Raw genomic sequence first — 24,903 nt, forward strand, 5'->3', positions numbered from 1 at the left:
TATTCAACTGTTTTATTCACACAGAAGCCATCAGCGGTGAAATCAGTGGAGCAGAAATACATGGAAACACTGATTTAACTGATTTAGTGCATTTTATGCCGGCAGAATCTGAGAGCTTGCAACCGTTTGTTTATTTTGACAACACGGTCACAGAAAAATTTATATTTCAAATGATATGTATTTCTTATTTAACCAACGAGCTCAACGACCCATACGTATGCTTAACAGTATTTATTATGGTTTAATAGCGCCGTAAACGGTTTTAATTACAAGGAGAACCGTCTCCTAGCGACACCTTCTTTACGGCAAATGGAATATGGCGGAGGGTGAGAAATCCTTAGACGGACTGGAGCTCAGCAAGGTAAGATATTTTTTTAACAGCCAATACTGCTGACACCGGTTATCGTAGTTCAGGGACGAAATGCTCAAGTATAATGTGTGAGTTTATTTGTACAATACGGGTTGACGCCGCAGCTGAAGGATACGGTGATTATCAGACCAGCAGACGTTGCTAGCTAGCTCATGTGCTAGCTATGTAAATGGCTAAAACGTCTCTGTGATATTTGTTTTCACCAACAGGGACTTTTCGCCCTCGGTTTCAGAATCAGGATGCACTTATGTTGAAATGCATTAGGAGAGGAGGAGAGGAGGGGTGGGAGGTGGCGGTGTTAATTTCTCATCGATGGAGCATGAATTGAGTGATATCATTGTCCCAACTTTCCGTCTATCATAGTCCTACGTTGTGTTTGTTCCACACTCTGGTCTGATTTCATTGTGAAATTGAAAGTGACTTGTTGACGTTTATTATTTACGCTTTGGAAAATTGCCTTAATGTTTTCGAAAAAAGAGGCGCAATCGCATCACAGTCTCGCACATTTTCAATATGATGGGTCATGTGCTTTTAAACCACTTTTGAATAGTAAATTTGTCAGTAAAGATGACGCACTGCTAAAGCAATGTGTGATCTGCACATCACAACGGGAAGAGTTGCTAATTCTTGTGGTAGTGTGGTCCTGCTCTTTTCATCCTCATCCCTTCCCTCAGGAATGGCTGGAGGCTCCAGACAGCAGGGTGGCACTCCTCTGCTACCTGAAGAAGCAGGTGCCTCAAATCTTTTGCCTGAAGAAGGAGTTGAGTCCCCAGGAGGAAGAGGAGCTCATGCAGAGCCGACTCTTACATCCTTTGGAGTGTTTCTTGTTTGGAGAAGATCCCCAGGAGGGTCTGGAGAAGCTCAAACAGGGCAACACTTCCCCTCAGCTCTGTGGACGTGTGTTCAAAGAGGGAGAGACTGTCTACTCATGCAGGTCTGTGTAGACCCACTGATGCTCTGTAATAAATAAGTTCTTCTTAGAATAGTAATTTTTATAGAATACAAATATTATTTTAGTAATATCTTTAATTTTGACTTCTGGCTTTCACAGTTGAAATTTAGCACTCGCTGGATGAAGTCAAAATGCCACACAAATCAAAGATAGAACATTGATACGAACATAGAGGCCATTTGAGGTATCAAATCCCTCAAGAGAATAATTTGTCCCCAATAGGTTGTACTTCTATAATTATGTAATTGCACAATACACAGGAGGTAAATGTTTAGAAATGAGTGGTTAATGAGCAGACACTCTCAAGTTTCATTACAAGGCAGTATGTGACTGAACCTTAACAATGTGAAATTCCATATGTCCATAAATGCATTCATCTGCTGATTTGTTAGACTTTACAATATTTTTATTTTTAAAATTTCATTCACAAAACTGCCCCACAAGTTTTATGTGTTGGATGCTAACTTGTCCATGTATCCCTGTCAACCTCATCATTTAATGCTCTAATTTTAGTAACAACAAAAATTATATATTTTCAAAATTTTGAAATTTTAACTTTGAGGAAAATGTCAGTATAATATTCAGCCATGGAAGTGAATCAGTTGGAACCCAAAATCAAGTAACCGGTCCTTTCGTATATATTTTAGGGATTGTGCTATAGATCCCACATGTGTCCTGTGCATGGATTGCTTCCAGGATAGTGTCCACAAAAGCCATCGTTACAAGGTTGGTATCTAAGTATTCTTTCAGTTTTTATAAAATCTTTTTCAGCATTATTCATATGAATTAATTAGCGTGTCAACTGGTCACCCCTTGGATAAGTGGAAGTTAGCGGATTAGGGGGAAAAAACAAATTATCTTCATACATGTACCATGTATAGTCTCTGTGATTCACTTCCGTGCACAGTGTGTGGTAATGGTTCTTGATTAGCCTCCTGCATGCCTTTCAAACTTTGGAAAAACAACAACATGTATGTAGATACATCAAGATCATTGTTTGAACTCTAAATCTCTGTTGGCCTTTCATGGTGGATAAGATATTACGCAATTGTGCATTCTCACAGCAAGAGCATTTGTATAGCTAAAGTGCTGTCAGTGAGAGTACAGTGTACAAATTTTTTTCTCCCAGATGCACGCATCATCAGGCGGGGGGTTCTGTGACTGTGGGGATGTAGAAGCCTGGAAGATCGGCCCCTGTTGCTCCAAACATGACCCAGGGGCAGTCACTGCCATGGTAACGGTGAGTTACATAATAGAGCAGAAAGAGGGATGTAGGAGGGGTGGACCCATTCTCTGTCAGTGTACTCCTGAATGCTTATTTTCCCATCTTAGTTGTGGTTATTGCTCTTTTGGCTGTGACTTTGGCCCCGGAAATGTGAAAGAAAAGCGTTGCACCACTGGAAAATTCTTGTTATTATCATTAGAGCTAGTGTAAGAGATTGGGAATAGTGGAAGTTAAAAACCTATGTGTGAAATTGGTTGTGTACTGCCTTTCGTTTGTACCTTAAATCCTGCTGAATTTTCCAGGGATGTATTTATTTTACACCTCACTGCTGCAGGGACATATTGTGATGATCGATAGTCTGAGCAGTTGTTTGTCTGGCTTTTCTTTGCTGATCACAGTATTTAATCTTTCCTCTGATAAGATCATGCTCCAGGGCATTGAGCAGGCAGCAGCTTGACTGCTCTACATTTTTTCCTGTAAACAGCAGGTGCTTCTATTAACAGTACGCCACTGGCCCTGACAGGCTGCTTTATGATTTTATTTTTTTTTTAACACCAGATTTTAACCCATACTTAACAAGCAGTGACAAATCACATGACCGTAATAATATCTTCATATTGAACATGAAAATCCATAATGCAGTTTGAGACCATTTCATGTTTAGATAGCAGCAGGTTCCAGTGCTTGTTCTCACACTGCAGTGTGACATTTATCCTGATGTAAATACACAATCTCACTGTGTTTAGTTTTGTTTGCATTGTAAATGTCAGGCATTTGAATGAAATACTTAGCAGCTGTGTGGAATCTTTGCTCTCAGGAGATTTGATATTAATGTTACTAGGTCAGCCTTCTGTTTTGCTCACATTAATCAAAATATTTAGACCAGTTTCCTGTCACATCATAGAGTCACTGCTGATTACACAGGAAATGGGGATTAAGCATAGGATCATTATGGAAAATTTTGCTCATGTCAGTTAATCTTCAGTTTCTGTTTTGATGATGTTGATGTGTTGGAAAAAAAAATGTGTTGTTTTTTTTCCCTCATCGTTGGAAAGTGATTCTTTCAAAAATACACTTAGAAAAAAATTCACTTGGGAAAAATCTTGCCAGGTTTATGTTCATGTCACCAACAACTAAAAGTTCATCACAAGAAAATGTCTTAAATTTAAAATTTTTGACAGCATGTTATTTCTGCAACAAGATAATCCAAATGTTAAACCATGTGTGATGCAATTATTTTATTTTCTGCAGGATGAGTGTGTGTTGGAGCCTGAGTTATATGAGCGTGCTGAGAAGCTGCTGCGGGTGCTGCTGCACTATGTCACAATTTTCTTGGTGTGGGAGGAGAATTTTGAACTTCCGTCTGAACTTGAGCCTCGGTAAGGCCCGTTGGTTCACATTTGATTACACTGATCTGTATGATAAGCGCTCAGCTTACCTTTGTTTCTCTGTTCAAACAGACAAAAAGAAAATGCATACTATTGTGTACTGTACAATGATGAGCACCACTCGTACGACCATGTGATCTACACCCTGCAGCGTTCTGTTAACTGTGATCAGGCTGAAGCACAAACACACACAGCTCTTATTGACAAAGAGGTATTTTTTGTTCTATATCTTCCTTTGCATTACTATCAAAAGGAAGTTCATAGAAATAACTTATTGTATAATTGCACTGTTATTTGTGGATTACCACATTATGTTGTTATACTTCACTGTTACAAAGGGTCGGCGTGCAGTCAAGAGAGGACCACTTCGTTCCTGCCAGCAAGCAAAAGACCTTATCAGGGTAAATACTAGCCATTGTACATTTAAACGCAATTCATTAAGAAATTGAAATTGGTTCTGCAATCAACATTGTTCAGTTTTGCACATCTCAGTGAACTCAAACTCTTTCACTGTTTTGTTGCAGTCCAACTCTGAGCACATTTCTCTGCAGCCACTGCGTGTAGAGATCCTCCACGCAGCAGTAATGGCTCATCAGACCTTTGCTTTGCGTCTTGGCTCTTGGTTCCAAAAGATCGTCAGTTACTCAGGTACTGTTATTGTGGTTAAAATACCATTCACATTGAGAAAATATGCTTCATTGAACCATGCATAAATGTGTGCACATTTAGTTGTATATCTTCTCTTGAATGCCATGTGACCACAACCTTTGCGTTTTGTTTTGTTTTGTTTTTTTTTATTATTATTATTTTTTTTTTTTTTGTGTAGCTGGCTTCAGGCAGGCATTCTGTCAGGTGGCACTTGAGCCAAACAGAGATGGAGACTGTCCATGTCTAATCAGCAGACTCATGCTGCACGATGCTAGAATGTACAAAGGCAAGTTGATATTTGTTGTTGTTATTTTTGTTTTGTTTTTTTAAGTACCAGGTTAATATGATGTCAGTATCTCATGGCACTAACATGACAATTTTTCATGTGTCCTAAAGGAGCCCGCAAGATAGTGCATGAGCTGATTTTCTGTAGCATGCTAATGGAGACAGAGTTTAAGAGGCTTTTTGCCATTGAGTTCACAAAGGTAAGAAAAGCTACCATTTTAAATATTATTCTCAGTTTTTTTGTTACTTCAGTTAATATACTTCCCATCTTAAACTTGTCAGCACTACAAGCAGTTACAGAAGGACTTTATTAATGATGACCATGAGAGGAGTATATCCATCACTGCCCTGTCTGTACAGATCTTTACTGTACCCACCCTGGTCAGTTCTATTTTTTATTTATGTGGATATTGTTTCCCAATGTTTTTAATGCACAGCATTAATATTTAGAGATAAAGTCAATTTGTGTTTCTACCATCAGTTAACATTGATCTCCTTTCTAGGCCAGACAGTTGATAGAGGAGGGCAATGTCATTAAGGTGGTTGTTGATACTGTAATGGAATTGCTGCATGAACATCTGGATGACAACAACCGATTCTTCTTCCTGGGTTACAACTCAGACAAGTTTGCACGCATCCAGGCCATCTTCAATGACCTCAGGTGATCAACCAGGCTGCAGGGTTAAAAAATGTTTTAATTTAATAGATTTCTAGTGTCAGAGGCATTTAATATCTGTCTCTCTTAGGTATATTCTAATCAGTAAACCCACAGTATGGACAGAAGAGCTGCGGAGACAGTTCTTAGATGGATTTAAAATCTTTCTTGGTCTTCTCAAATGCATGCAGGTAATAATTAGCCTTTTCCTGATTAATTCTCTGATAAGAGTAAGTTTGAGTACAGTTGCAAAAATAACCCTACTTTCACTTTGCCAGGGAATGGAAGAAGTGAAGCGCCAGTTTGGGCAACACATAGCTGTAGAACCGGAATGGGAAGCTGGTTTTTCTCTTCAGATCCAGCTCCGCCATATTCTTGCTATGTTTCAGGACTGGTGTTCCTCTGATGTGAGTTATTATGTCATTTGTCCATTAAATGATAATGAAATCTCACAGCTAGGTTGGTTACAATTATAAAGCACCCTTACAAGATGATGTGTGCCCTTGCAGGATGAGATCTTACTGCTAGCATTCAAGGAGTGCCACAAAGACCTGATGCAGTGCAATAATCAGCCCTTCCGAAGGGAGGCCACTGACTACTACATGTGCAAGCACATCCTCCATGTTCGGCCATACAAAGTGTCTCAGGAGCCTGTCAGCATACATCTGCCCATCTCCAGGCTACTGGCTGGTAGGAGAACTATCTCTCTCTATAAATATTGTTTTTGTGAATTGTGAACTTACAAAACTTTATATTCTGATCCACAGGCTTGTACGTCCTTTTGTGCAGAACAGGGGCAATTGAATATTTGGATAATCCTGTAAGTGGCATGAAAAAAAAAATACTTTGGAGGGTTAGGGTCTACACAATTCTTACATCAGAGAATAACATTTGTTTTCTTTATGCTCTAGGAGAGTTATGACTACACTTTTCTGGCAGAGCATCCTCTGCGCTGTGTGGTGCTGGCTGCTCAGGTATCAGCTGAAATGTGGCGGAGAAACGGGCTTTCCTTGGTTAGCCAGGTATGCTGCATTCTCTGGATACAAAGGGTGTTATTCTAAATCCACTCTCTCATTGAAGTAGTAAATCACAACTAAATTAATTGTTGTTTTGATCAGGTCTACTACTATCAGGACGTGAAATGCAGGGATGAGATGTATGATAAGGACATTCTCATGCTTCAGGTTGGTGGCAATAATTTTTATGCTCTTATTCATTAACTTTCTATATATTAACACAATATGTTGATATAAGACCTCTGCCACACAAATTTTTTTACAGATAGCTGCTTCCAAAATGGACCCCAACCATTTCCTCATGCTGATCTTGTTGAGATTTGATCTCTTTGATTATTTTAATGGAAGTTCTTCAAGCAAAGACCAGGTATAGCATCTCAATATTCATTAAAAAAAACTTGTACCATCAAATGCTGTTCTTATTAATGAAAAGCAACAAATTTTACAGGATGAGCAGATACAGTGGAATCGATTGACAGAAGAGATGCTGTACCTCTTGATCATCATTGTTGGTAAATTGTCACATTCTACTGGTCGTAGATGGTTGATTATTTAGCACTGAACCAAGCTGTAGTCTCTGATTAGTATTGTGCGTCCAGGTGAGCGCTATGTTCCTGGGATCAGTCAGGTGACCAGAGAGGATGTGACAATGAGGGAGGTCGTCCACCTGTTGTGCATTGAGCCCATGGCTCACAGCAGCCTGGTCAAAGGCCTGCCAGAAAACGTACGTTGCATAATGCCACAGTGGCAGAGGACGGAGCACCGAGTAGTTTTTCAGAATTTCATCGGTCAACGGTCAATTGCAAACTAGTGCTACATTTTCTTTGCAGGAAAGCCACGAAACAGGCCTGGAGACAGTAATTACCAAAGTTGCCACCTTTAGGTATGTAAAACTGAGTGAAACAAGATATGAGTTTCCTCTTACAATATAATTTGTGTGGCTTTAACCTCTGCTCTGCTTTTGGATTTAGAAAACCAGGAGTATCCGGACATGGACTGTATGAAGTAAAAAAAGAGCGACTGGTGGAATTCAACCCTTTCTTTTACCATTATTCAAGGTCCCAGCATAGCAAGGTAATGCCTCACTCATTTTACATTATATGGTCATCACTTCTGTTGCATATCTATCAGCTCATACTTATTTTTCATTGTAGGCAGAAGAGTCTCAGAAGAAGAGGAGGTCTCATGAAGGAAATGATAAAGGTGATCTTACGTCTTTGTTCTGCACTGACTTCTGTCTTCTTCTGTCCACTCCGGTTGATAATAAATCAGGCCTACTAACATCCATGGGTTTGTTTTTTGTTTTCAGCTCTTCATCCTCCAGTGTCTCCAGCATTCTGCCCAGCTTTCTCCAACATAGTCCGTCTGTTTTGCTGTGACATCATCATTCACATTCTGAGACGGGTCCTCCAGAGAGCTGCAGAGGACCGCACAACACACTGGACAGAAGCCATGATCCAGAGGGTACATAGCACCTCTAACTTTACAGCCTTTACCATGCTCTACCTGACTCTTTGCTTCTCAGGAAAGGTTGTAACCACATGCACACCTTTACCACACAGGCACTGCACCTGATTGGTCAGGCATTGCTTGAAGAGAAAACACAGCTTGAGAACAACACTGTGGAGGAAGTGACCTTTGATTTTAGTCTTAAGGCTCATGGTTAGTAAAAATCAGTTACCATATTTCCCAAATGTATGTACTACAAGATTTTGGATTACAGGGACAAAATGTCTCTTCTCTTCTTTCAGGTATGGGTTCTGAACATGGAAAGTCAGTGTTCCTCTTGCTCTTGAAAATTAAGACTCTTCCATCACTTGAAGCTCAGAAAGACATGATCAAGTGGGTTCTACAGGTAGGCTGTTTTTGTCATATGTCAGTAAATATTGATTAGCAGTCCTTTTAACTGAAATGAATTTCCAGATCTCAATTTTTTTTTCTTCCAGATGTTTGAGATTGTCAAGTGCCTTAGAGAGAAATCGAGTCCATCGGCGTCCATGAGTGTAGAGACAACAAAGCCAGAAGAGGTGGAGGGAAAAAATGACACAATTGAACACCATAGTTAGCTGAGTTTAAACAAGGCACTCAATATTTCATAAACTTAACTGTATTGTGTGCATTCGACATACTGAGAAGATGTACTTTCCTTCTTGTTTGTGGTTGCTGCAGAGTGCTCAGGAAAAAGAAAAAGCTGAGCGAAAAAGGAAGGCAGAGGCAGCCAAACTCCATCGTCAGAAGATCATGGCCCAAATGTCAGCAATGCAGAAGAACTTCATTGAATCCAACAAGATGCTATATGACAACATGCCTGACAGTGGAACACAAGGAGAGCCTGTTGCAACTAGTGAAAGGTGAGGAGAGTCGTAATAATAACTGTGGGGTTTTTTTTTTTTTTTTTTTTTTTTTTTTTTTTTTTTTTACCAGATGTGAAGAATTATATGAATTATAGTTTTGTTTTTTCCTCTAGCTGTGACATGGAGCAGAGGGAGCTGTGTGTAGCCATCGGGCCCCATCGAGGGTCAACACCTGCTGAGAGGGAAGTGCTGACCTGCATTCTTTGCCAAGAAGAGCAGGAGGTAGTGGCTCAAGCTCCAGCCATGGTACTGACTGCATGTGTCCAGAGGTCCACAGTGCTGACACAGTGCAGGGGAAAGATACTGCCCAACACAGCTGATGGTCAGTCTTTTTGATGAATTAAAAGTTCAGCTACAGGTACAGAATCTGACTGGGCTTCATATGAATCATGCATCTATCCCTTAAAGGGCCATCATATCCCCTGATCATGCCACCTGAACTGGCAGTGGGGACCCACACCGGTAGCTGCGGACATGTCATGCATGCCACATGTTGGCAGAAGTGAGTCATTACAACAATAAATCATATTCAGTATTATTTCACAGTATTCATTTGGTATGGTATTAAGTCCAAAGGAAGAGAACTTCATTTGCCATTTAGGTGTTGTTTTTTTTTTTTTTTTTCTGTATTCTCAGATATTTTGAGGCAGTCCAGAATACAACAAGGAACCGACTCCATGCTGAGCTAATCATTGACCTGGAGAATGGAGAGTACCTGTGTCCCCTGTGCAAATCTCTCTGCAATACTGTTGTCCCTCTCATCCCATTGGAACCACTAATGTTTAATTAGTAAGTTCATTCCACTGTCTTCCTGCCAATCAGCAATCAACTGTTGGTTTTAAATATGTGTCGCAGTAATTTATATTGCATTTATTTCCTGCATGTAGTGAGAATGCAGAGATAATTGGACAGCATTTAACCATGCCTCGCTGGATCCAGATCCTCTCTGCCAGGATTAAAGGACTCAAGTCAGTCACTCAGGATAATGGTAAGAAGACATAGTGAGCATGCAGTAATTGCATCTCATTATCTGGGTGAGCAGTACCACAGGAGAATCTGATTTTCTATTATCGTTATTCAGTAACATGCCATATTCCAAAGTTATTTTTTTTGTAATGTGGGGGAAAACCATTGGATGTAAGTTAAATGATGATTTTCACTCCCTCTCTTACAGATTGCACAACAGAGAGCGATAGTGCTGATGGGGACAAGATGGCCCTGTGTGGAGAGGGCCAGCCAGACTTTAGATCCATTCTCAGCTATGGAGTACAAGAACCGTGAGTGAAACTGTAACTTCCTTTAAGATTGTTTAAAATATCTGTTTCCTTTTCTGAATTCTCTGCTGCTCGTTTTATGTAGGAGAAAGTTCTCCGACAGTATAGCAGACATGCTGGTTGTGTGTGCCACCACGGTCCACAGGGTGGGACTGCAGACATCGCCCAATGAGTTGTGTCCTCGTGTGCCCCTTATGGCCTGGAACACCTGTGCCTTCACAATTCAGGCCATAGGTAAGACTTGACACTTCAGCATGTGCCTTCATCCTGTTTTGTAATACCAAAATCTTTATCCGTATGTCTCCACAGAAAACATATTGCAGGAAGAGGAGAAATCACTCTTTGGAGCCTTACAAAACAGACAGGTTTGATGGCATATACTGACAACTGAAGTGAACAGCTGTGCCATATAAATAAATTATGGTCATTTTTGTGATATTCTTTTCTATTTTAGCTTGCAGGTCTAAAGGCAATAGTTCAGTTTTCTGCATCCCAGAGACTTAAGAGCTCTCAGGCTATAATCCAAAGACACTTCACAGACATGGTGGGGGGTAAGTGGACTACCTAGGTATACTCATACAAAACATCATATTCATTTATCAATTGTTTATGACTATACATCTCTCCTTAAAACTGGTGTCTCCTCCTAGTCTTGCTACCAGTCTTGAGTAGAAAAAACACCCCATCCCTGCTGGAGGTGGACTTCTTCCATCTTCTGGTAGGTTTTGTAAAATGACTGTTCAGTTGAGAGAATGAGCTTGTCCACATATGAGCACATTGCATTTTATATGCATTATGTTATTAATGGCATGTGTGTTTTCATGCTCTCATAATGAGTGAAGCTAACATTTTAACATTTGCTGTTTTCATTTTGATATAATTGAAATTAGTTTCTTAGATTTTATTGTAAATACGATCTGTGCGTATTGTCAGGTGGGCTTGGTGTTGTCTATACCCTCGCTGTACCAGGAAGAGGCTGTTGACTTACAGCCGTCTGCTGTCAGCTCTGCCTACAACCACATGCACATCCTGCATCTGGTCACCATAGCACACATGGTCCAGGTCCTCCTGACCTCTACAGGTACAAACAGAAGACCACCCCAAACATACATACCACCTCTTCTAACGGTCCTACTTCTCTGTTTTGAACTTGTTCAGAATGCTCCATTATGATGAGGATGATTAACAGTTTTATTTCTGTGCAGATTTTAATCCAGTAGCTGGTGGAGAAGAGACAGAGGAGGTGAGAGCAGCGGCAGAGCTGTACAATACAGTGTCACAACACACTGGAAGGTACTGTGTCAAATTATTTGTCTTCCAAAATGCTGTGAACAAGTGTAATTTTATTTTAGGTCTGATACATGTATATGTTTAAAAAAGAACGTAAAACTGTAATATCTAAGTTAGTGGAATCGTTAAGCAAATTGAATGGGGTTTCACTGTATTTGGATCCTGTCATGGTGGTTTGAGTGGCCATTTTTGCAGATTGTCCATGCAAGTTAAAATGAATGACAAAGAAAACAAAGCTTTTCTGTCACAAAATAAAAGTGAAAAATAAAACAGGTATCCTTTGGGCCCAGTTCAAGTGCACTTCTCTATAATCAAGCAAAAATAGTTGTTTCAAAAACCTTTTATACATAACAGACACCAAACTATGCACAGCCTAGTTTTCTTTCACTAAGATGATAAAAAAAAAAAACAACTAATAAAATGTTTATACTCAATTACTAGGCTTGTTTTTTATAGTTGCATCCACACAACTTGTTTTATTATTTCTCATCTCTTTTATCCTACTCATCCAAAATTCATTAATTCCGGCATGTTCCCTGGATATGTGGTTAGTCATAATAAGTTATGGAGTTATTTTTCAACGGCCTGCTTCACAATAAAACCTGGGAACTCAGCCTTGTGTGTTTGTAACCAAAACAAAACCAGTGCTTCTTGTTCGCTGTGGCCTTTAGCGTGTTTGACTGATCTGTGGTTTTCTTGTTTCCTCAGGCTGATTCCAGATGTGCCTGCCTGCTCGGTAGCAGAAAGAGTGAAGAGAGGAATTGAACCTTTCTTGCGCTGTGCTGCCCTCTTCTTCAATTGCCTTACTGGAGTACAACCTCCAGAGGAGCTTTTTAGTACTTCTGGTATGTCAAACCAAAGTATTGTAACACCAAATGAACACACCATGTGTTGATTTATGAAGTCATACTGGTATCTTTGGTTTACTGCAGTAACTTCTCAAGGGGAGATGGGGGCACTGTGCAGTTACCTGGCACTACCTTCCAATGTATTCCAGCTCTTCCAGGAGCACAGAGACACTGTTAATCCACTTCTTCCAAGGTAGGCAATCAAAACTTAGGGGTTATGGCAAATGTGTCTAATCAGGGATGTTGTAATACTCACTGAAGAGAGGAGCAGTTTTATGACAATATGTTGTCTTCATTAGGTGGTGTGGGAGCTCAGCTATAACCAAAGCCCTGAAAGATAAAACGCAGACAGTCAGGTAGACTTTGGCCTTTTCAATAATTCTGTCCCCCTTATGACTGTAGACATTGAATCTTTTTTTTTTTTTTTTTTAATAATTGATAAGTAAACTCTTTGTCCAGATACCCCAGAGTGAGAAATCGTTTGATTGATCTTCCTGACGATTACAGTGCTCTCCTGAATCAAGCCAGCCATTTTCAGTAAGTGGGGAAATTTAAGTCTGCCAGGAACTGTTTGCTCCAGGGCAGTCTGGCAACCTGGAACTCTTGTCTCCTATGCACTCTGTCATCAGGTGTCCCAAGTCTACAGATGATGAGAGGAAACATCCGACTCTGTGCCTGTTTTGTGGGACCATGCTTTGTTCTCAGAGCTCCTGCTGTCTCAGCCAGCTGGATGGAGAGGATGTGGGAGCTTGTACTGCCCATGCTGCTACCTGTGGTGCTGGTGTGGGAATGTTCCTCAGGTGGGTTACCAATCTTTGTTTTCAGAGATGCTATATATTTTGTCAGCTCAAAATAATAATATTTTAACCAGATTTTTTGCCTGTGATTCAATTAGATGCCATTCTTTTTTTATAAGGGATGTTATATGAATGAAGTATAATTTCATATTGACAGGATAAGGGAGTGTGAAATTATTCTGATGGCCAGTAAGACACGAGGAAGCACGTACCCTGCACCATACCTGGATGATTATGGGGAGACTGATCCTCACCTTGTGTAAGAAACATTGCTTCTCCTCTGCATGCTGTGTATTTATTTTAGCTCTTTCACCTGCAGATAGTGAGTGTTGGAGTTGCAGTTGTTAGACAATTGAAGAATTATTTAACTCTTACACTTGTGGATGTATGTGACTATTATAGTTACAGTTTAGTTTATGTGAACAAACCTAGAATGATTACTGCTCGTCAGGTGATTGTGTGCTCTTTTGGCAAGATCATTGAATCATATACGTCTTGTGGTTTGTTTGTTTTTTTTATGTAGAAGGGGCAATCCACTTCATCTTTGTCCAGAGCGCTACAGGAAGCTGAACCAGCTGTGGCAGCAGCACTGCATCTTGGAGGAAATCGCTCGCAGCCTCGAGGTGGTCAACGTGATGTTCGCCTTTGAGTGGCAGATGTTGTGATGATTGCTCCAGATGTGGTTGCCGGGAAACAAAGAGCACAACCACAATCTGCTCCAGTGTTCCTGAGGCTGAAACACACACACACACACACACACACACACACACACACACACACACACAGAGGCAACCCTCCTACAATCAAAGGAGGACTAAACAGCCAACCCCTCCCTGATAAAACCCTGCTCCAGCGTCATGAGAGGTAGGACAGTCACAAGAGGATGAGAAAGAGGAGGGTGAGTAATGGAGGGTGACGGATAATGTGCAAACCCAAGTCGCCTTGTTTTGATTTGACTGTCTCTTGTGAGAATGAGGCTCTCCTCCGGTAATGCTTTTTGCAAATAGTCTCATTCAAATAAAGACAACCATCTGTTCTTAGTTCATGCATTTGATTTATTTTCCTGAGTAATGCTGTGAATTTTTTGCATTCACTTTTTGTGTTACAAAAGTCTTGTTATAAGTTATAATATTGAATTATCCTGTTTTAGAAGGGTACATTTATTGAGAAATGCATAGTTTTGATCAGACTTCCTACACCTTTTGGTTGTTGGTTTCCATCAGTTATGTAGATGGTCTGAATAATGAATCCATAACTTACTGTAACCTTTACTCATATAGACTTATATTATGGATAAAACATTTATAAAATAAACATTATTTTCAAAGTATTGTATTTAAACAGATTCAGTACTTTTAAGAAATATAAACTTGCCTTCTTCTGTGAGTTCTTCATATGAATTCATAATGAGGGCTCATTATTGTTTTGGGAATGCCATATTGCGATTAGAATATTAACTGCTTAAAAGTTATCACTAACCTTAAGAATCAGGGAGTGAATGAAAATATTTCCAGTGAACGGATCATGCCACATAATTTTACAAAAAATTAAACTGAGCTGATTAGAATCATCAGATATTTACTATCTCTTTGTGATAGTTAAAACTTCTTGAAGGAGGGACCACTGTCAGATACATTATAGGTCAAATTGCACCAAGTGGCTTTCATTCACACAATTCTAGTAAAGAAAGTCTATTGCAGTATTCTATAAGACCGACATGTCCCCTTCATTGAAAGCAATGAAATGTGTTATAATTTTAGAAGGTTCATTCATTATTTCTCTTTCTATTCAGGAAAAATTGTTGCAACTCGTGCTCTTATTTTTCCTTTCCTTTTTGTGTTGTTTCACTGTACTTCACACAACTTCCAGACTGTATAAAGAAAGACACTGGTCATCAACAGATAAACTGTTCCTGTGCCCTGTATCAATCAGAGTGCAATAATAATTACAATTTATTATCTAAAATGTAAACAGCTACAAAAAAGGAGGATGACCATTGCAGGATGTTTGAAATTGAATTGCTTTTTGTCTTGCTTGCATAAAGAATAAATGTATGAGCCTCCATCAATAATATTGTTTTGTCTCTCCTCCGGGAGCCCCAGATAAGGCGCAAAATGTTGTTTTTTTTTTAAACAAGTATTTTACTTTGAACTGTAAATTCGAACACATTATCTCATGCACTATACAAATTTACAGGGTTAATTAAAACTTCCTCTGCAACAGGGTAATAAGAATGTAAGAAGCAGCCAAGTGTGAAGTGTCCTAGTAAGACAACAACATGCATTTAAGCCACACCAAGCCAGTTCAAAAGGTTTATTGTTAAGCTTTAGTCGGCTCATCCCAGCGAAAAGTGTTTAAAAATTAGACAGACCATGATGGCACTGCTGAGGCACATCAGATTCATTTTAATGATGGCTCGGACCTTTTAGGAACTTTTATCTATTTTAAATTACTAAAGGATCTCTGTCTGGTGAAGTGCTTTTAACTAATGAGAAATGAAAAAACATTGTAGTTATTATAGTTGGCTAACCCCAGTTCACCATTGTTTACTAAATCATTCAAATGACTTTTGCTAATGAAAGTGTACAGCTATTATCCAACAGACTTGAAATAATCCCACAACTAATGTAAAATGCAGCATCACACTCTTCCTGTTCCTAAACACTGAGTTAAATCTGAGGCCCAGTCATCATGTGCATTATTGTGTGAAATGTAACTATTCTACAAATTATAGAATAACCATTTTTGACCATCGTTTCTTACAAATTCAAGTGGAATCAGGTAAAATACAAAATAACAGTTGACAGTTTGTCTTAATCAACAGACGTGTTGCAAAGCCACAAAATCCAGGCCACAATGTCACTTGTAAACAAGAGATGTAGTTGTACGGATGTATTCTAAAATGTGGACATTATGTTGACTTATGGCTGTGATTATGGTGGTAAAGTTTTTGTCTCTAAAAAGTCAAAGGTACGTGGTCTGCACTTAAAAGATTTCAATCAAGGAACTGAGAGATACATTGGATGATATTTCTCGTACTCTATTTCATTAATGTGGGTATTTCACAGCTGTATGCCGAATGTGCTCATCCCTGAACAGACCCATCAACTCTGGAAGGAGTCTGGTGCTCAGCGACGCTTTGAGCTGAAGGAAGGTCAGCTGGCTTCAGGTATCTGCTTTGGTGGCACGTTGTCTGGCCTATTACTGTGCTTTGAAGGTGGAGGGGACGTCAATGTTTGGGTCTCCATTGTCTCCTGTGTCTATCTGGTTGCTCTTTCCAAGGCTCTTGATGATGTTCAGGTTGGTGCGGGCTGTTTCCATGAAGCTGTTTTCCAGCAGCCAGCCATCAGACTCAGAGTTGGGATCTCCTTGCCTCAACACGTTTTCCAGGGAGGTTTGGAGGTAACGGACTCCTGTCAACACTGACAGCTGAAACAAAACACAGGGCCCTTTGTTATCAAGGAGACATCCGTGAAAAGCTTGGTATTATGAGACAATGTATTTTTTTGAGATTATTTATACGGCTTTTTCAGGAAAGTGGTTCAAGAAGAATAGAGGACAAAAAGAGAGACCAGTCAAAATTCAAAGATTATTCTGTGAAGTAGATAAAAGTGTTAAAGGCGGAGCTGACTCCTTTCGTGTGCGTAACTTCTGATAAGCATGAACTATCACAAATTGAAAAGTTGAAGCAGCTATTGCAGCTGTGTGTGTGTGTGTGTGTGTGTGTGTGTGTGTGTGTGTGTGTGTGTGTCTCTGTCTGTCTGTCTGTCTGTCTGTGTCTGTGTCTGTGTCTCTCTCTCTCTCTCTCTCTCTCTCTCTCTCTCTCTCCGGCACTTTAAACACACCCTGACCCTTTGCTGTGTAGAATTCTCCTGTAAATTGACCATGATGCTGCTACTTCCTCACCTCGAACAGCCAGGTGATGAGCACTGCCAGGCCGATGGACTGGATGATGTAGTTGTAGTGCTCCAGCAGGGCCTGCCTGCACCCTTTCATCCACAGGTTCAGCTCCTCCGTCTGGTGCTCGTAGTTGAAGTGGGCTGAGTTGTTGGAGACCTGCTGCTGGATGCAGGGTCGGGGGGAATTGATGTTGCAACAGCTGAAGGGGACTCCATCTATAAGGTATCTCCCCTCCACATTGCTACGTAAGCGGCTAGACAGAGAAACAAAGAAATAAGTTCAGGCTCTGCTTTTATGGGTTAGTAATAGTTTGTCTTTTGACAAGGAGGGGAAGTCTGCATTTTTTTTCCCCTTGTGCTGGAGGATGGAGAGCAGAGGTCATGAAATCAAATTCATTTACCCCATCAGGCAACAGGTTAGGGTTACCTAAGGTAATACTTACCTTAACTCTACCCCTGCGTGTAATGCTCATATGTGACTGAGACACATGTGGATATTTATGGATATTAATGGTAAGTTCTCCCAACTGTGGTGAATTTTAGAAAATTAAATGTATCCTAAAGTCAAATTGTTCTGATTCATGGTTATCCTTTCAAGGATATTTTCATCCTGAAATGTAAAAATAATTGGATTATGCGATGTTAAATGTTTTGTTTTAATTCATTCTTTTAGTCCTTCAGAAACAAGTAAATAATCTTATTATTTCTTAATTAATTTAATTTATCGTGTTGTGTATTTTCCTGTAATTATTATGTACATACGGTATTTTAGTTTACAGTCCATTTTAATGTGGCTGTATCCATGTAATTTAGTGTCCTCATTCTGCAGTGTGTACTTACTCCACCACCTCTTTCTGAGACATGTCCAGATAACGGTTACTGATCCACTGGATTTGGAACCAGTCTTTGTAGCCATTGTTGCCACAGCACTGAAATTCTATCTGCAGATAGTCCAGTGTGCGCTTCAGGAAGCATCGTCCTGGTGTGTCCGTGTCCTTGTAGAACTTCATGGCCTCTGTCAGCCCCAGGTTGAGTGACTCCTCCAGCTCCCCGCGCATGCTGTAACACATCAGAGCCCCGACCAGGACACAGAAGGTGAAGAAGAAGGTGCATATAATGTAGGGAAGCATGATCAGCTTCCAGCGCAGGAACTTGGTGGTGTCCACGCAGTCGTAGCAGATCTTCCCACCGAGGAAGTTGATGGCACAGGCGATGAGGCCCACAGCTATGAGCATGTTGGGCACATACTGAATGTCCCTCTCCGCCATCAGCTCCCCTCGCTTGTTGAGCTCCACCTTGAGAAACAGCCCCAGACTGAACAGGATGGCTCCTGTCACCACTGAAATCCAGTTGAGGATCCATAACACTTGGGCTAACTTGTCCCTCTTGGTCTTGGTGAACTTCACTCTCAAAACTGCCATCATGCATTTATCCTCTTAGGTTACTTTTCAAATCGGGGGGGGGGGTTATGGGTGGGCCACAGGTAGATCAGGGGAGAGGAACAGGTTATCCTCCTGGCGGTGCTGGGGACCAGTGGGTGGGGGATTCGTTGAAGAGTTCTCTGAAGGTCCTCTCATAAGCAGCTTAGCCTGGTAGTCATGATCAATATCGTGTGGAGGTTGCATTATGGTGGTACAGTAGCTGCTGACAGCCATGTGACACAACAGGTCAAAGAAATATTCTTTAACAGCACAATTTCTCAGAATGGGGAACACTGTTAAGACAAAATACAATGAAATATAATCCGTTCTGTGCAAACAGGAAATAATATACATGTGAGAGAATCTATGAAAACTTCAACATCATGTAAATGAGTGGGGAAAAAATAGAGCCCTTTTCCTTTAATCCAATAATCTTCATATTTCCGCCTTGCAAAAGTTCCTGAAATTGACTGTAAGAAGTAGCTGACACATTGAAAATATGAATCCAAGAAATCCACTGCACCTACCTGAGCCCAGTCAGCATTCACCCTGGAAATATGACCACAGTACCATCGTTCAGCATTCTCTCCTGGTCCGTCTCTTTTCTTGCTGACATCCTCAGGTTTAGTCTAGGGAGAACAGAGTGGTTGTAGTGGCACAGATAGTATGAAGGCAGTCACAGCAGCATCAGAGTGAGACTAGTAACCAAGTCTTGACCCTCCTCCTAATCCCCTTTAGTCATTAATCAGGCCTGGGCCCCACGAGGGATTTGGACCCACCTTCTGCCACCTACGCAAATCTGACTGTCCCAACACTGTGAAAGTAATGGCTGACAGCCATGTGCGGGAGTTTGTGTGCACGCTTTAATTGGAATCAAAGCAGTAAAAACAAAACAAAACAATTTACACATTCTGACTGGACAAGTGGTAAGTTGTCACTAATCTACACTATTATCGTGAAGATAGTGCCTTTTACTGGTGGAAATGTTCAAGTAGGGTTGCACCTATTAGTTTAACTATCATTTCAATAAATTTGCAAATAATTTGCTTGATTAAATGGTAAAATCTTATGCTTATAAAATATCCCAAAGCCCTAAAATATAATCTGAATCTGACAAAATTACTGAAACGATCCAAGATCACGAAAATTGCCAAATGATCTGATGAATCAACCAGTGTTGCAGCTCTGGTTCTGAAGTGTTGTGTGGTGTTGGTAACCAACACTTCTGCCAGGGATGGTTGAAAAAGTTGGAGTCTTTGGTTTTGTCATATTGTGGAAAAACTTATGACATCACTGACTGGGCTGTGGCCAAAAGTAGCAAGTGCATGAAAATTTTTTTAGGCAGCTCATCTCATCACTTCTAATCTTACCAACTCTGTCTCCAGCATTCATTTCAGTATGAACACAGGCACGCATAAATATACTCTGGTAGCCACGCTGCAAATCAGCCAATGAAATGTTAACTGAGAGTGAGATTAGCGGATTAACATGTACCAAAGTAGCTTGTGTAAGAAGAGAGAGGACCAGTCAGACTCACTCAGTGCTGCACCGACCAAGAATGAAGTTTAATTCAGATACGGCGGGCTACGACACCACGTCTCACAGTGAGTACTGAGAATCCAACAAATCTTTGCAAACTTTACTAACCCTTTATCTGAGTTTTAGTTGAAGCACCTTTAACTGATTTAAGGTTTTCTTAAACTGTTCTATAATAAATTATAGCCAGCAATATTTTTCAGCAATGAAACAGTGATTCCACCACGTGAACTCTCTCGTCCTGGTGACACGAGGCATGATGTTGTCCACAGAAGGCCAGTGGGTTGAGGTGCTGGCCAACAACAACATCAGAGCCATCATCTGCTGGCTACGGAAGCTTACGGCTGAAGGTTCATTTGGAGTATTTACAGATAATTATGGATGAAATTGTGGTTCTCTCCAAATGTATTTGATGTTCAATTCAACATTTCATCTCCTACAAGGCGATGATGACATTGAGGAAATCCTAGCTACCTTTAGCTGCTGGGTGCAGAGGACATCAGAGTTTACTAAGAAGGAATTATTAACCTTATGTAAGTAAATCTGTAGATCAATGGTATTAATTAAGTGCCAAATACGATTTCAAATTTACAAATTTACACATTTTGTTTCTCCTACAGGCTTCAGTCGCTGCCAAGGCCTTTGGATGTTTTTAGACCGGAGCTCTTTTACCCGGGTGCACCTGCTGCTCCAAAGACTCAGGAACCTCCTCACCCTGGCACAGTGGGCGAGGCGGCAGCTAACCACAGCTCACCTCTGGCACGGTACAACTCTTATACCGATCATCTAGCAGCATGTTGGTTTGGAATTGCAATCCTAACCAACCCCTTACTGGAAGTCAACTATTTTTGTCTTTCCTGTAGGTGTGGGGTACCCGTGTGTGGTCTGCAGGGACACAGTTGGCTCCTCAGAAATTAGACATGCCTGCTGGAATCGAGAGCACAGGGCTCTGAAGCAACACATCTGGCTGGGAAAGCTGGTTCAGTGGTGGGGCATCATGGGGCTTCTGCCAAAATACCCCGGTAAAGATGTCACCACACGCGATTATCTAGGTACAATAAAATATTGTCACATTAAAAGGTGTGTCTGCTCTGTTCTGTCAGAGGCCCATGAGGTGAAGCGTATCACTCAGATGTGGAAGGAAATGGAGCACAGCCATCAGAAAGCTCATGTCAAAACACCTGGGTACTTTAGTTTACTTCAAATCATTCAAACTTTACCTTGTCTTGCCCTATTTTCTCCTCAGTTTCTGTTCATCTCAATCATGCTTTTCTGTTTCCTTTCCATTTGACTAGATGGGAGGAGGGAGCAACGGGGCGAAGGAGCTCCTTCATACAAGGTATGATGGCTCAGCTGGAAAAACGGCACGGGTGCATTTGGACCTCTGATGATTGCACAGACAAGTGCTACCCTCCTCCTAATCTGCAGGCTTTGCTGAAGCTCGTGCTGGTGCCTCATATTGATAACATGTCAGTCCAGGCAATTGTATCCACACCAAGAAAAACAGGAACAAAGCTATCAGCATTGCACTGTAAGTCCCTTTGTCTTGCTCTCTGCTCTGTTCTGCCCTGCCTAAGATCCACGTTAAATTCAGGTTAAATGGTTCTTAACCCAAATGTCACAGCTCATGTACTTTATCCTGGACATGGCAAATTTCCTGCAGTGCAAAGACAACCTCCTCCTATCTTTCTGCCATGCTTTCACAATTTCCTCCAGTTTTTCCCAACAAATCAGGGCCTTCTGGATGCTTGATCATGGAAACCTCAAGGTATGTGACCATGAAAGATCCAAGCAGCAAAACAAATTTTTATTTTATCAACCATTCAGCATTGATTGATTAGGCCATTTTAATCAACTTGTAAAGTAACCTAGTAAACATTCAGTCCCACTTTAGTGTCCTCTCTGGCAGCCGTAGCTGCCTGCAGATGACACAAATATGATATGATTAATGCTATAACACTCCACTGTGTCATTCATTAGTGATTTAACCTCAGATCTTTATTCCAGCAGAGGAAATGCTTTAATGGTAATAGGTTTGTTTGTTCTTTAGAATAATACACAGTTTTCTTTCATCCCACATAATCGACATTTCTCATCTATCCATAACACTTTAAATTAACGAAATAAATAATTGTATAGCTGTACTGTATATATTGTTCCACCCTGCCAAGGCCTCCATGGAGCTGCTGCTGAGCCCCAGGTCTGCTGTGCCGTGCCTACCTTGGCAGCATCACTGCATCGTCCAACGTCTCCTGACGAGGAAACAGCCTCGTCTAGCATTAAAGTACCTACAGTGGACCGGACCTGCAATAGAGAGCGCTGATGATGCCAAGCTGTGGGCAGATGTACTAATTCAAAACAGGTGCAGTCTGGTTCACTTATACATTATATTATCTGACTTATCTTTCTGACACTGTCTCTGATCTCCAGTTGCGTTTCTGATGCCTGGGCTCTGCTGAAGAGAGGCCACACAGAAAGTGATGACATGGTCACATACTTCTTACAGACCTGTAATGAATTTGGTCTGTATACAAAGGCTTTGAAATGCATTTCAGCAGAACTTAATGTGGGTGAACACACCAAAGCATATATGTACCAATTTTTATTTTTTATTTTTTATTAGTTTTTTCTTTTTAATCTTTCTCATTGCTTATACCAGGGTGAGGGGGACAATGTAAACAGGATTGAAACAACAGAACCACAGTCGCCGCTGATGAAGAAAGGTCAGGCACAGAATATTAAACAGGATTTGGACTGAATACAATTTAGCGTGAAAATGAAGAATGAGCTTTATTTCAGTAGACTGGTCAGCAGGAAGGCCACCCTGTCCACTGTCTGCCAAACTGTATCAGGCTCAGAGGATCAACACAGAAGAACTGATGAGACTTGTTAAAAAAGCTGTGATCGAAGTGAAGGATCCCCCTCACAAGTCAAGGTACATGGCGCTGAAATATGTTCAGTACCTCCAAGTACACAAGCATGTCCTCTATTTATATTTTACATTCTTTATTCCAGGGACGTGGTGTGGCCAGAGCATGTTGAGAGAAAATTGAAAAGCAGAAAAATGTCTCTGTCAACCCAGGCTCTGCTTCATCTCACACCCAGCCCCTCCCCAGTGGACGTAGAAGAGCAAGTGGCACTTACAGATGATCCAGCAGAGGAACGGCCGATATATGATGTAAACATTTCCATTCCTACCAAAAAATATATTGGTTCTTATCAATATCTGATCTTGATGTGTGTTTGTGTCCCAGCAGGAATGTGAGAGGTGCATTTCCTCCTCAGAGGAGATGAGCTCTGAGTCTGTCTCCTCCTTCACCTCAGCCTCCTCGTTTCTGCTGAGACGGAGCCGTCCTTATGTGTATGAGAGCACCATCACTCTGCAGAGGATCTCTTCTCTCCTCACGGATGAGAACCAAAGTGGAGAAAAAGAGGATGAAGACAGCAGACCTCCCTCATCAGTCAGTGTCTTGCCAGATTTCCCCGAGATCATTGTGACACCAGATGGCACCAAAGACCCCCCTTCCCTCAGAGACTTAAAAACAGATTTGGCCGAGCTGGTTTCCTCTGCAGAGGGTGAGCTCTGTGCTGCACTTTATTATTTATTTGCATGCCTTTTTTTCATTAATATTGAGAAGACTCACTTCAACACTTTCCTAGAGGGAGAAGCATTTGTTAAGACATGTTTTAGAGTGAGCACTTTCTCAGCGTTGATGCCGTTTCAGGACCATCCATGGATGAAACTCTTCATCTAAATAAGAGGTCAGAGGTCATCTTACATCACACACAAACTTACAGATAAATTCTGCAGGCAAAAAAAAAAAAAAAAATGTTTTCTTCCTTCCAATTTCAGGATGATTCATCCACTTCAGCTGTGTCGTATGAAGCTCAGCCAATCGGTGCCTTCCCTCTGTGAGCTGCCAGTGGAGGAACACAGTTTGCTCTCACTTGAATCGGGTATGTGGCCATTCACCTTGAATACAGGTAACAAGTGTGGTATTTTGAATCGTTTACAAACATTTACACCTTAACTGGATGGATTCTAATCTACAGAGAAGGAAGAAAACCAAGAAGAAACTGTTGACGGTCTTGCCACTGTGCTGGCTGAAGAGCACCAGTCAGCCAGCATCATGGCACGCAAATTCAGTTCTAGTGAGGCAGTTGTGTCTGACTGTTTCCTGGAAGAGGAACCACATAAGGTTGGTAAGATCTTGCTTTACTGGTACTTCAAGTTAAATAATGTAGTAACTGTTTGCCATATGGGGCTCTTCATTTAACATCCATGTATCTAATGTTTGTGCTCAGAAAGGATGTGAGGATCACCAGCAAAAGCAGTCACTAGGACATGTCACTCAAAGACCTCTCCTGTCCCCTGCTGACTGACCTCCACCCAAGCGTTCTGTTAAATGAGCCTAAAACCAGTAGCTCAGGGGTCTTAGCAAGGGTGGGTGAACAGGGCAGCTCCCCCCATCACACCTAAGTGCGGCTTAATCTGCCTCACACAGCTTCGGTGGCCTGATAGCTCTCCGAGCCCTCCTCTTTCAGACACCAATGAGAGTGCCCTCAAAGCTCAATCAAAGGCGGATGAACTCTGCGTGTGGGGCACTTCAACTAGGCCTGATCATTCCAAGGTGAACACAGAGACCTGCAGAGTCTCCAGCGGCATCTTACCTGCTACAGACCGAGGAGCAGCTTTCACACCGGGTGAGGAATGTTGGACGTTCTTTTTATATGTGCAAATAAGCAATCATTTACATGCAGAGCCATAAAATATGCAAGCGTACGCAACCACACTGTGTAAAGTCAAGACATGTGCCACTAGTTCTTTTTTTAATGTGTACAAAGTTCACAATAAACACTCAAACACTCACAGGCAATTTGCGATGTAAAGTCCATTTATGCCATTACCAGCAATAGTCTAATGAGCAATAATTTCTCTGTGTGT

General features: G+C 41.1%; 3 protein-coding genes across 3 annotated transcripts; 2 read left to right on the top strand and 1 right to left on the bottom strand.

Annotated features, from left to right (window-relative positions):
• The first annotated feature begins 273 nt into the window (after positions 1-273).
• Positions 274-15,170, top strand: ubr1 (ubiquitin protein ligase E3 component n-recognin 1). The gene is made up of 47 exons (XM_029493804.1): positions 274-361; positions 1,045-1,304; positions 1,970-2,048; positions 2,452-2,562; positions 3,799-3,926; positions 4,008-4,146; positions 4,274-4,336; positions 4,460-4,583; positions 4,762-4,869; positions 4,980-5,068; positions 5,151-5,249; positions 5,372-5,529; positions 5,615-5,714; positions 5,802-5,930; positions 6,033-6,213; positions 6,291-6,343; positions 6,435-6,545; positions 6,642-6,707; positions 6,805-6,906; positions 6,988-7,051; positions 7,139-7,263; positions 7,370-7,422; positions 7,511-7,613; positions 7,694-7,742; positions 7,849-8,003; positions 8,102-8,201; positions 8,291-8,394; positions 8,486-8,566; positions 8,709-8,890; positions 9,007-9,215; positions 9,302-9,395; positions 9,530-9,682; positions 9,781-9,881; positions 10,068-10,170; positions 10,253-10,401; positions 10,477-10,532; positions 10,622-10,718; positions 10,818-10,885; positions 11,101-11,248; positions 11,373-11,460; positions 12,166-12,302; positions 12,390-12,498; positions 12,605-12,661; positions 12,765-12,842; positions 12,935-13,105; positions 13,260-13,361; positions 13,626-15,170. The coding sequence occupies exons 1-47, from the start codon at positions 317-319 to the stop codon at positions 13,765-13,767; spliced, it is 5,223 nt and encodes a 1,740-aa protein (XP_029349664.1). The 5' UTR covers positions 274-316; the 3' UTR covers positions 13,768-15,170.
• A 1,133-nt stretch (positions 15,171-16,303) lies between these two features.
• Positions 16,304-18,422, bottom strand: prph2la (peripherin 2-like a). Its single transcript, XM_029494189.1, has 3 exons — positions 17,842-18,422; positions 17,009-17,255; positions 16,304-16,531 (listed from the first exon to the last, which is right to left on the bottom strand). Exons 1-3 carry the CDS (start codon positions 18,420-18,422, stop codon positions 16,304-16,306), a joined length of 1,056 nt encoding a protein of 351 aa, XP_029350049.1.
• A 1,306-nt stretch (positions 18,423-19,728) lies between these two features.
• LOC115036190 (uncharacterized) lies at positions 19,729-24,393 on the top strand. The gene is made up of 15 exons (XM_029494325.1): positions 19,729-20,308; positions 20,402-20,491; positions 20,579-20,722; positions 20,822-20,980; positions 21,062-21,143; positions 21,254-21,427; positions 22,389-22,524; positions 22,618-22,681; positions 22,761-22,893; positions 22,974-23,136; positions 23,216-23,534; positions 23,684-23,720; positions 23,812-23,915; positions 24,012-24,157; positions 24,264-24,393. Exons 1-15 carry the CDS (start codon positions 20,215-20,217, stop codon positions 24,339-24,341), a joined length of 1,923 nt encoding a protein of 640 aa, XP_029350185.1. The 5' UTR covers positions 19,729-20,214; the 3' UTR covers positions 24,342-24,393.
• Positions 24,394-24,903: the final 510 nt, after the last annotated feature.

This window comes from Echeneis naucrates, chromosome 22, assembly GCF_900963305.1.
Source record: "Echeneis naucrates chromosome 22, fEcheNa1.1, whole genome shotgun sequence".
Lineage (NCBI taxonomy): Eukaryota > Metazoa > Chordata > Actinopteri > Carangiformes > Echeneidae > Echeneis > Echeneis naucrates.

What these genes read in the sequence shown, in the direction of transcription:
- prph2la (XM_029494189.1), bottom strand. Translation starts at nt 18,422, where the DNA reads ATGGCAGTTTTGAGAGTGAAGTTCACCAAGACCAAGAGGGACAAGTTA. An exon ending in TCTCAGAAAGAGGTGGTGGA is followed by an intron (nt 17,256 to 17,841) that starts GTAAGTACACAC and finishes TTCTCTGTCTAG; the next exon opens with CCGCTTACGTAGCAATGTGG. An exon ending in TCATCACCTGGCTGTTCGAG is followed by an intron (nt 16,532 to 17,008) that starts GTGAGGAAGTAG and finishes GTTTTGTTTCAG; the next exon opens with CTGTCAGTGTTGACAGGAGT.
- LOC115036190 (XM_029494325.1), top strand. Translation starts at nt 20,215, where the DNA reads ATGATGTTGTCCACAGAAGGCCAGTGGGTTGAGGTGCTGGCCAACAAC. An exon ending in GCTTCTGCCAAAATACCCCG is followed by an intron (nt 20,981 to 21,061) that starts GTAAAGATGTCA and finishes CTGTTCTGTCAG; the next exon opens with AGGCCCATGAGGTGAAGCGT. An exon ending in ACTCTTCATCTAAATAAGAG is followed by an intron (nt 23,721 to 23,811) that starts GTCAGAGGTCAT and finishes TTCCAATTTCAG; the next exon opens with GATGATTCATCCACTTCAGC.
- ubr1 (XM_029493804.1), top strand. Translation starts at nt 317, where the DNA reads ATGGCGGAGGGTGAGAAATCCTTAGACGGACTGGAGCTCAGCAAG. An exon ending in AAAGATCGTCAGTTACTCAG is followed by an intron (nt 4,584 to 4,761) that starts GTACTGTTATTG and finishes TTTTTTGTGTAG; the next exon opens with CTGGCTTCAGGCAGGCATTC. An exon ending in GGTCCTCCTGACCTCTACAG is followed by an intron (nt 11,249 to 11,372) that starts GTACAAACAGAA and finishes ATTTCTGTGCAG; the next exon opens with ATTTTAATCCAGTAGCTGGT.